The following is a 12,114-nucleotide window of genomic DNA, read 5'->3' as shown; positions in this document are numbered from 1 at the left end:
TATATCGAATAGAGGCAATCACTAACATTCAAATTAAACCGCATTCAAATCACGACCCGAATATTTTAACAGCTACACATAAAGGTTTTCTCCACAGAACTTACTCCATCTGTAGTAAACATCATTCGCAAAACAAAATAAATTTTTTAATTGGCATGTTTATTGAAAATGGGTACGATGAAAAGCTATTGAGAAATATTACACACCAATTTCATCAAAAAATACAAAATAAAAACAAAATTCCATCAGAATGCAACAATATTCCTGTAGTGTCTTTACCTTGGGTAGCAGGCCTTTCACCGAAATTTCGAAAAATATTCCGAAAAGCAGGGTACAAAGCAGTATTTAAATCAAACCCGAGTTTAAGATCTTTACTAACATCAAAAAACAAAACAAAACTACCAAGTAACAGCCAACCTGAAACCTATATAATAAAATGCAACTGCCCCAAAGTTTACATAGGTGAAACAAAAATGCAGGTAAGTACGCGGATGCATTAACATCAGAAGAGCATTAATGAAAACAAACATAATCAATCTGCATTAGCATTTCATAAAACCTTTTGCAAAGAAAATATTATTTGGGAAAAAACAAGAACGTTAAAGGTAGAAAATAAAAAGTTTGAAATAAAAACTAGAGAGGCACTAGAAATACAAAACAACATGTGCTCTGCACGAAACGGCGGATTTATTCTTGATGAAAGCCAATATGTCGAAACAATGTTTTGGACGCCATTTTTAAAATTTAAAAATCAAAATAAGCCATTCATCCGCTGACATCAATAGTAACAATTTTATATAAACTATAACGATTAAAAAATTATTGTAATATTTTACAAGCTTAAATATTACAAATGTTAGCATGTATATGTCACAAGAAATATAACTGCACTCGCGTGATTTGTTCATTAAAAGCGGGTCAAACCGATCATAATATTTTTTCGATCACTGATCGAAAAATTGAAATAAAACCGGAAATGAAAGGATTATTTAAAAAAAAAATCACCAGAAGAAAGAGAATTATTTCCTCTATTCAACATTGTCAAAATAAAATCCAAGTCATTTTTTAGTCATTTTATTTTTATAAAAGTTTAAAAGAGAGTCGTAAAAATATGCCGATTTCTTTTATTTACCATCGTAATAATTGGGGAACCATAATTCGCTTAAAAAAGTTTTTTCCTCTATCTTTTAGAAAATTTAGTTTTAATACCGAATACATCATTTTTTTTTCGTTTTATAGTTAAAAATCAGAAAAAAAGTAAGAAAAATTAATATTAAATATTTTCTGGTAAAACCAATCATTCACATATTTACTTTAAGTTCCTTTATTAAGTAGTATTTGAATTTTTAAATTAGGTGCCTAGGTGAGTTAAATTGTTTAATTTTCTCATGTGTTAGTTCCGGGTTCTACCTATATAAAGTTATTTTACAAAAATGACTAAATGATAGTTATTAATTATTCACTTTCACGATGACAACAAATAAAAAGTCATACAATGAAGAAGATATAGCGGCTGCGTTAAATGATATAAAAGAAAAAAATACTTCAATCAGAAAAGCTGCATTCAAATATGGCATTCCATTCTCAACTCTAATAGGTCGCAAGAACAACAACAATGCTAGCTTCAAGGGATCAACAACCGTACTCTCACAGCAAATGGAGTAGATTATGATTCATGCGTTTAAGTTCCTATGTGATGGGGTTATGGTTTAACACAAAACTATGTCATGGACTTTGTATGTGGTTACCTTCTTCGTACAAATCAATCTGGCCTATTTAATAATGGCAGGTCTGGCAAACACTGGTTTTATACATTTATAAACCGATGGTCTAAAGAAATTTCCCCAAGAAAAACTCACACTTTAGCATCTGCCAGAGTCGCTTCTTGTACGCAAGAAATAATTGATAATTATTTTGAAGTTGTCACTAAACATAATCAATTGTCTGGGATAACTTCTGGTTGTCACGTTTGGAATTGCGATAAAACGGGTTTCTGTGATGATCAAGGCAAAGCAATTGTAGTATGTCAAAAAGGTGCAAACCGTGTTTTGAAACTTACTGGTAACAATAAAAAAATCCTTTATACAGTAAACAATTGCTGTAATGCTGATGGATACTTTACACCACCATTCGTGGTATACAAAGCAAAACGAAACTTTAGAGCTGAGTGGGCTTTAGGTGGTCCGACTGGCACAAAATATTCAATTTCTAAATCTTGTTGGATGGAGCGTGACACATTTATTGAGTGGTTGAATGAAGTGTATATACCAAAATATCAAGCAATTAGTGGTACTCACATTTTACATCTTGATGGACACACGTCCCATATCAGTTAAGCAGCTTTATTGCTATGTTGGGAAAACAATTTAAATTTGATTTGTCTACCAGCCCACTCATCTCAAATTCTTCAGCGATTGGATAGAGGTGTCTATTGCCATGTTAAGCAAGTGTGGAAGGCAGTTCTTACCAAATATTACAAAGACACAAAATGCAAAAACTTAGATAAAGAAAATTTTCCTACGTTGCTCAAACAGATGTATGAGAGCGGTAAGTGTTTTACACGTTTGCACGTTAGTGCTGTTTTTGAATATACTGGGTTATTTCCACTTAACAAAAACAAAATCAATCAACAGGCATTAGCTATATCCGAAACGTTTAATCAACCGACGTCTTCAACGCGATTGCGAACAATAAAAAAAAATTTAATATATATTTTTTTTCCGTTTCCGCTTTTACAGTGACAAGACGTGTATTTGCGTACGATTTTATCAACGAAATTATTATTAGTAAAAAAAGTTTAACAAAGTTAAAGCAAATAATAATGGTAAATGTTCAGTCAATTGAGTTTAATACTTATAAAGCCGAGCAAGATAAAATAGTTGTAGCATTAAACAAGACAATCGATTAGCTAAAAAATTGCAATTCTCTGTTGTTAGAAAGATTTAAAGCTTTAGAAAATGTTAAGTCTTCAAGCGCACCAACCTCAACATCTTGGGCAAACGTTGTTAGTGGCAGTGCACCATTAAAAAAGTCAGTTGAGCAATTGCATATTATGAATGCTGTTGCTGCCGAAACAAAAGAAAGGGAGAAAAGGGAAAACAACGTAATAATTTTTGGCACATGACTGCATCAAAAGTTTTGGATACTGCAAGTGCTAAAGAGGAAGATAAAAATTAATCCTAGACATGTTTAGCTTAATCAACTCAAATATTGAACCTAAACAAATTATAAAGCTTAAATCTAAATCTGATAAAGAACCACCGTTTGTTATCGTCCTTAATAATAAAAAAGAACGAAATTCTATTTTAAAAGCTGCGAAAATTTAAAAAAGTTCAAGCAGGTTTAGCACTGTATTTATCAGCCCTGACTTAACTGAAGCCGAAAGGTATAATGCCAAATTATTAAGAGATGAGTGCAAAAAACTAAATTTAGAAAATGCGCAACCTTTGGTTTATTATTATGGAATACGTAACGACAGATTTGTTAAAATCGTCAAGTAGCAATTAATTTTAAATAACAGGATATCAAATCTGAACTGTTACGAATCATTAACTTCTTTTGTTTTTAATTATATGTCAATTAATAATAAACTTTCGTCCAAAAATAACTCGATTTATCAAATAAGCAAAAAAGTTAAAAATGGAAAATTAAGTCGATAAAATATTGCTAACAAACAAGTTAATTTCAATAACAATGACAGCTTTTCTTTACAAAAAAATTCAAAATTCATAAATTCATAAAAATTCAAAATTTATAAAATTTTCTTTTTATCTTTTTAACGCAAGAAGCCTTGCCAATAAACTTCATGAGTTTTATTTATATGTCGAGGCTACAAAACCGACTGTAATCTGTGTGTGTGAGACATTTTTCAATAATAAACTTTCTAACGCTATTTTATGTCCTAAAGATTACTCAATTTATCGCAAAGACCGTATTAAAATTGGCGGAGGAGTCGCAATTTACTGTAGGAATGACATTAAAGTAGAACAAGTACAGATTAAGCAAACAGATACTGATATTGATATCATCTGTGTTGATATGATTTTTGGAATAAGTGTCGCAAATTATTATTGTTGGTGACTTCAACTTACCTAAAATGGATTGGCCTAGCTATGTCTCACCAAACGAAAAGTGTCATAGTATATTCTTAAATTTGGTAAACAAACTCGTTTTGCACCAATATGTTAAAGAACCCACGCGCAATATGAATTTTCTTGATCTTGTTTTTTCGAATAACATTTCTCTTATAAGTGATATATCTATTGAGTGTCCTTTTAGCACTTGCGACCATAACACAGTCCAATTTTCTATAAATACGAACAATTTTAACCAGTGTGAAAATAAACCAGAATCTTTCTACGACTTTTCTAATGCTGATTTTAAGAGCCTTGAGTTATATTTATCAAAAATAAATTGGGATTTCCAGTTTTCTTGTGCCTGAACAATTGAGGATTACTGGAGCATTTTTCTAAGGCTTTTTAGTACTGGTATTAATGAATTTGTACCTATTAGAAAAAAGTATTATAACAAAACGAGTAATCACTATCCAAAATACATTAAAAAAATCTTAAGCCACAAAGTATTATTATGGAAAAGATGGACAAATAATAAAACCGTTTATAATAAATCAGCTTACAATCAGTACGCCAGGAGTTGCAAACTAATGTTATTTAATTACCAATTGAAAATTGAATTAAACCTAGTAGAGGGAAATAATATTAGCAAGTTTTATAAATATGTTAATAATAAAATGAATATCCCTAATAAGCACCACCATCTAAGAGACAAAAATAACAATGACAAGGTCACTTCCAATAATATAGAAATTGCTAACGTGTTTAATAATCACTTGGTTTTACAGACGATAAATTGCTATTTGCCTAATATTGCCACTTATGTTAATGATCCAATAAGTATTGACACGGTTCATTTTTCCGTGGAGTCAGTGTATAAAACCCTAATGGGAATTAATCCAAGTATCTCTTTCGGTCCTGATGGTCTACCTAATGCAGTTCTTAAAAAGTTAGCTAATGTTTTATGTTTTCCTCTCTCATATATTTTTGAGGCTAGTTTTACATCAAACGCTTTACCTAATCAATGGCGCCAAGCTTTCGTCTCCCCAATTTTTAAAAATGGAGCTACATCGGATCCTAACAACTATAGACCCATCTGTTTAACTTGTACTTGTTGTCGAATCATGGAAAAAATTATCAACTCACATATTGTTGAATATCTAAATAAATATAACATAATATCTCCTAGTCAGCACGGTTTCCTCAATAAACGTTCTACATGTACGAATCTTTTAGAATCTACTAACGATTGGAGTACCGCACTTGACAATCATCTGATTACAGATGTTATATATATCGACTTCCGAAAGGCGTTTGATTTCGTATCTCATTTAAAATTAATATTTAAACTTTCATTATACAATATTCGTGGTAAGCTTTTAAAGTGAATCGTTGCATTTCTCACAGACAGATCTCAACAGGTGAAGATTAGTAGTGCTTTATCAGATCCGATTTGAATTGTAAGTGGTGTACCTCAAGGTAGTGTGCTAGGACCAACTTTGTTCTTATTATTTATAAATGACTTATCACCTGTAGTAAACAATCTCGAATGTACAATAAAACTTTTTGCTAACGATTTAAAGTTATACAGTTCGTATCACGATATGAATCATAGCCACGATTTAACTGTTGCTCTTGATAGAATAATTATTCGGTCGGATACTTGGCAATCGCCAGCAAGAAATGTTTTGCACACAGAAAAGCACTTTCTTCATTGCATAATATTAGCTTTAATTACAAGTTAGTTGATTGTATTCTAGATTGGTCATCTAACCCAAAAGATCTTGGAGTAATTATGGACTCCCGCCAAAACTACAAAAAACACATTGCCAGAGTCATTCATGTAGCAATTACTAGAGCATACCTAATCTTAAAATGCTTTAAAACTCGCAATCCTATTATATTAGTACGTAAATTTTACGACTTATATAAGACCAATTATTGAATATTGCTCTCCAGTTTGGTTACCACACCAAACTATGTTAATTAAATCTATTGAAAATACTCAAAAACGATTCACAAAAAAAATTGCTAATAGTAGTTGTTTAAGCTATTCTAGCCGTTTACAGTTGCTTGGTTTGGATTCTCTGGAACTCAGACGTTTAAAACATGATTTAGTCATATTGGTTTGCATAGATAAAAACTTGTTTTTTGAAATTAACAATAATAATTATACCCACGGTCATACTTTTAGGATTCGAAAGCAACGATGTCAACTCGACATTAGCAAATATTATTTTTCTCAACGAGTTGTGAATATCTGGAATAATCTGACATCGAAAAATAATAATAAAAATGAAATAAAATCGTGCAATTTTGATAAACATTGTGTCTATAAAGAAAATGAATGAAATCTTGATTGTTTATATTACAAACTAAATTTGTTCCAATATACTTTGTTTTCATATTTAAGGGCATATTGTCAGTGTCTATTTATTGGACCTGTATGTCCTTTAGAACATGTATTTTTATTTTTATTTTTTTTAACTTGTTCTAATAAATCTTTATTTATTTATTTGTTTGTTATTTTTTATTTATTTATATATATATATATATATATATATATATATATATATATATATATATATATATATATATATATATATATATATATATATATATATATATATTACTAATTTATATATATATATATATATATATATATATATATATATATATATATGTAAATTATGTTAATGTATTTTACAAATAGAGTGCTCAATGTTCTTAAAGAACAGAGCAATAATAAATTAGTAAAAAACACTTATCTAACTTTTATCTTCTACTTTAAGTTTCACCATTGCTGGATCATCAGGAAGAGTTACTAAATCTCAAAAAAAAATTCAATTTATAGAAAAAAATATTTTACAGGAAGTTATAAGTTATTATAAAATATTTTTAATTACTATATTTTTTTGTTAACGGGAAATTACAGAAAGTAATTATGAAATAATTTTCGTTGGAATGGGGATAGTTTAATTTGGTCATTTGTTTTTATAATTTTTTAAGAGGTATTTATTTTCGTGCCTACATTTAGAAATTAATTCAGATTTTTTATTTAATAAATTTTCTTGATTTAAATGAGTAATTATTTAAAATTTTTCTTGCAAACATAGCATACATATTTTGGAAATGTTATTATAGGCAGAGGCAGATTTTAGAATAGACCATTGTAAATTAAAATTTTTAATTTTTTCTTTTCCCAAATATATTTTGACAGCATAGTCTCTTTGAATATTTTTTGTGTTTAAACGATTGTTTGTGGTTGGCATAACGTTTTTTCCATTCCCCTCGGTTAAGCCAATATATTGTTTATCAGGGTTGTTTGTGAGGAAACAATGCACTTGTAAATTACATTTTTCGAAAGGCATTTTCTATTTAGAGGGCAATCTCTTTTTTGTTTACAATTACAATAATCAGTGTTTTTTTCTTTTATATGTTCATTTTTATTAATTAACGAGTAGTTGTGGCCTTTTATAATTCTTTCTAAATTTTTTGTACAACTATAACTTACTTTAATGGTATTTCTTTTAAAAATGTTATGTAATTTATAGAGGGAGAAAAATGTTTGTCTACTAATTTCAGAAAAATTTTACCTATATTTGTTGAAACAATTTTGCTGTACGGGGGTTTGAACCAAATTATTTTTCTATTTCTATTACGCTTTTTTGCAATTTTCTTTTCAAATTTTAGCTCGAAATTTTTAAAATATTTTATAATAATTTATAACTTCCTGTAAAATATTTTTTTCTATAAATTGAATTTCTTTTTGAGATTTAGTAAATTTTCCTGATATCCAGCAATGGTGAAACTTCAAGTCAAAGATAAAAGCTAGATAAGTGTTTTTTACTAATTTATATATATATATATATATATATATATATATATATATATATATATATATATATATATATATATATACATATATATATATATATATACATATATATATATATATATATATATATATATATATATATATATATATATATATATATATATATATATATATATATATATATATATATATATATATATATATATATATATATATATATATATATATACAGACATACATTTATATAGGCCTTAGCTAAAGTATATGAAAGCACAAGTGGATAAATGCTCTTCTGTCTATCCATTTATTTGTTAGAACTTAAAAATAAACAATCGTTATCAAAATCATTGGAATTAAAAAAAATCAATTTGAAAGTAAAACTTTAGTTTTTGTTTATTCAATGTTATTGAGACAAGATTTTTCAACATTTTTTAAACAATATCTAAATATAGAGAGAAAAAGAAAATGTTTTTTAATAAAAAAATATACTTTTGCCAGAGCCATAAATTGCTCAAAAATGTGTTTTAATAACGTTTTAAACTGGTGATTTTTTATGTTTATACAAATTTCTTTTTTGTATACCTTTACCTTCTTTCAATGCTTAAATATTAGTTTTGTTTAAGTTTTATCAACATTTTATGTTTTTTTTTATATTTTCTGACAACATTTAAGGTTACTTTCCTTCGAGCTCGAAAGCTTCGCGAACTTTTAAAAATCAAAGAGTCATCTAATGTGATCTTTGTTTCACATGGGTCCATACAAAGTGTAATCATATTGATGCACACTCTTATAATCTTCTTTTGAATGACTCGTCAAATTTGTATTGTCATTGCTGTTTTTCTAAGAGTAACATTCTTACATTCATATTCGTATGTGTATTTTTTATGTGTAATTTGTGTGCGTGGTTGTATTGTCGGTGAGAATATCAAAACGAAAATTTACTGATTTTATTATTACGTTAAATCTTAGTAGAATTAGAAGTCGAGTTGACTGGGTAAGAATTGCTTCATTGACGAAATAGCATTCTTTCCCGTGCGTAATAATGCTTGTTGCTGTTCATAATCATTACGCACGGAAAAGAATTTCGTATTCATAATACTTAATCATTTAAATGGCTTGAAGCCATTTAAATGATTAAGTATCACCCGCAACGCACTTTGATCATGAGCCTTAACTATTCGCGCAGTTTGAACTTTAGGAATGTTCCATATGTATTCAGAAGTTGTTGTTTTTAAAAACATCCAATAGTTTTTAAGTTTGTCGCCATATTATTTGACAAATGTTTTTCTATAAACTACAACCTTTCCCCAACTAAAGAGTATGTTTTGAATTGCTTTATAGCTTCCAACACATTGTGATATTTTTCCCCTTTTTGGTTAAATTTTCACCGTCAGAGAATCAATCAGAGAAAAAATAAATCCGTCAGAGAAAAAATAAATCCGACAGAGAAAAAATATAAAAACTTTCTTTTGAATAACATCAATGCTAAATGGACAATTTTTCTGATATACTTCATAAATTATGAAAGCGTAAATAGCTTTAAACTTAAATTATCTTCAAACATTGAGTGGCAATGATGTTTACCTCGATTGTCAGAGATAAAATTTCTTTTTCTCCATTAATTAATTTAAAACAGTGTTTTTGTGCAGTTGGATACTTTAATGTTCCTAAACTCGACATGATTCAACTAATTCGGATTCGTTAGAACTTTGCAAGTGCAAAAAGCCGTAAAATTTGTAAGACTAAATATTCGCTCCATTTTAAACCCCCAAATTTTTCTCGCATTGGATTTGTAAGCATTTCGAAATAAAATTCGCTCAAGTTTTCAATATTGTGTTTTTTTTTTTAATATTGGGCTCCTCAAATCTTCAAATTATGTTCTTTTTTCAAATCAAAAACCTTTCAACAGTACAACCTCTCTAATTCGAATTTAAGGGGGGGGGGGGGGAGTTCGAATTCGAGAGATTTTCGAATTACAGAAAGTTGTCTTTTTTTCAAATATTTTGGTCAAAGTAACGAATAAAAATAAAATAAACAAACAAAAAAGTGATTCTTAGGCCTAAATGCAATATATATTATGTGATTTAAACTTTTACATTCAAAAAAAAGTCAGTAATTGTAGTTTGTTTTTTATCTATTAAATCCGTTAAATCCATTTTTATCCATTAAATCCATTAAATCCATTTCAATGACACGATTTATATCTTTAAGAGCTTTGTCAAATCATCTCCAAAGTTGAAATAAAGACTGTAATTCTCGAGTACAGTGACAGCTTCGTTCATACTTGGTTTTGTAGCATTGTCAGAAACACAAGCGCACTGATCATCGGATTCCTCTTCAATTTCAATAGCATCATGCTCAGAAACCTCTGCCATGATGTCCGCATCTGATGATTGTTGGCAATGCAAAGATCGAAATCTATATCTACTAACTCGTCGGCCGTGAGGTTAAAATCTGCATCGAATTTTGTTTTTTACAGTTTGAGATCATCTCTTAAGTTTTCCATTACAGTTTCGCTACATCTAAGCCACAGAAAAGGTCGTTATCCTCATTTACATACTTTTCCAATGCTTCTAATGATATTCCTGATTTTTTGAAACAATTTATGAATTTATGAATGCTTTTGTTAGCATAAACATAGCAATTAAGATAGAAAACTTGTTCTCTTTTTTAAAATTAGCTTTTCACTGCAAGTGAGCGATATTTGGCTTTAAGAGATCGGATAACTCCTTGATCCATAGGTTAGGTGACCGAAATTGTATTCGGTGGAAGAAAGATAAGCTCCACCCAATCAAGTTTCAGCATGTTAGGATGGGCAGAACAATTATATACAATTAAAGCAATTTTCCTTTTCTGAAAACTAAACTTTAGGTCAATTTCTTTAACCCACTCCTCAAATAATTCTGCCGACATTTAACTTTTTGGTTGGGCCCGATAGCGACAAGGAATATTTTTCACACTTTTAAACATTTAAAGAGACTTCGAATTTCCGATTACAAAAATTGAAAGTCTTTCTCCTTTAATATTACCTGCGGTTATCCCAGTCAGGTGCACATTACTATGCTTGCTATGCACTTTGCACTTTTCATTTTTTAAATGTAAACTTTTGTCAGGCAAACATTATTAGAAAAGACCGAATTCATCGGCATTAAAAATATTTTCAAGTGGGTATCGAGAGAGAATTGTAGGCAGTGTCGTTTCAAGCCATGGAGCAATCATCTGATTGTTAACAGACTTTGAACCCCCCTCCCTCCTCCAGAAGTAGTTTTGAAAGATATACCATATCTACAAAAAATAAAGTTATAATTGCTTTGGCGTAACTTATACGTGCGATACGTACGTTTGAATTTAACTTTGAGGTCTTTGCAAGTTTCCAGAATGTCTAATTCTGGAAAATATTTACTTTATTTTTTTAAAGCAATTAAAAAAAAGCTGTAGAATAATCATATATTGTAAAGTCATTACTCATAAAAATTACACATAATAAAATAAGAAATTAATTTACTTTTTCCTAAATTTGTCTGGCCATCCATTCGAAGCTTGAAAATTTTCGAAGCTTAACTTTTTTGCAAAATATAAAGGTTTTTCTTTTACCAGCAAACCACTGATTGGGACATTATTAGCTCTCATTTGTTTGAACCATTTAAGTACAGCTTTGTTGACTTGATAACACGTATCGACTTTCACCCGTTTAGCCAAATTTCTTAAACGAATAGCGTTAAAGATTTTATCTTTATTCTTTCTCCAGGTTGAAAGCGTGTTTGGTGGGATATCAAAGATTATCAAAACCCCTTTATTTGTTTTTCCTTTCTCCGATTCCAAATTCGAATTGTTTTCTTTATGCAGTCTTTTTGATGCCATGATTTTTTCTAAACAGAAGGAAATAATTCCCGCTAATTGTTTAACAAAAAATTTGAAAAAAGAGTTCGATGGTTAACGAGCTTTTTACACGACAAAAATTTAAAAAGTTCGATTTGCAAAAAGAATCTTACTGACAGGTCTGAAAAATCCATTCGAATTGTAGAGGTTTTCGAATTATAGAGATTCGAGTTATAGAAAATTAAACAAAGAGGTTTCTGAAGCGTATTTCACGGGGAATTTACATTTAGTTGAATTATAATGCTTTTTGAATTAAGGAGATTTGAATAAGAGAGATTGTACTGTATTATTTTTTCAAGCATTGTTTTAGATATCGACCTTATT

At 29.1% G+C, this 12,114-nt stretch overlaps 2 protein-coding genes across 2 annotated transcripts; one reads left to right on the top strand and one right to left on the bottom strand.

Annotated features, from left to right (window-relative positions):
* The first annotated feature begins 1,727 nt into the window (after window positions 1-1,727).
* On the top strand, window positions 1,728-2,336 carry LOC136079929 (uncharacterized). The gene has a single exon (XM_065796602.1). It carries the CDS (start codon window positions 1,728-1,730, stop codon window positions 2,334-2,336), a length of 609 nt encoding a protein of 202 aa, XP_065652674.1.
* A 9,076-nt stretch (window positions 2,337-11,412) lies between these two features.
* On the bottom strand, window positions 11,413-11,772 carry LOC136079928 (major centromere autoantigen B-like). Its single transcript, XM_065796601.1, has one exon. The coding sequence runs from the start codon at window positions 11,770-11,772 to the stop codon at window positions 11,413-11,415; it is 360 nt and encodes a 119-aa protein (XP_065652673.1).
* Window positions 11,773-12,114: the final 342 nt, after the last annotated feature.

The sequence above is a fragment of the Hydra vulgaris genome, chromosome 05 (genome assembly GCF_038396675.1).
Source record: "Hydra vulgaris chromosome 05, alternate assembly HydraT2T_AEP".
Lineage (NCBI taxonomy): Eukaryota > Metazoa > Cnidaria > Hydrozoa > Anthoathecata > Hydridae > Hydra > Hydra vulgaris.
The sequence above is the reverse complement of the archived record's forward strand: the minus strand, read 5'-3'. Positions and strand labels throughout refer to the sequence as shown.

Excerpts from the sequence above, each read along its gene's own strand:
- LOC136079929 (XM_065796602.1), top strand. The coding sequence starts at position 1,728 with ATGGACTTTGTATGTGGTTACCTTCTTCGTACAAATCAATCTGGCCTA.
- LOC136079928 (XM_065796601.1), bottom strand. The coding sequence starts at position 11,772 with ATGGCATCAAAAAGACTGCATAAAGAAAACAATTCGAATTTGGAATCG.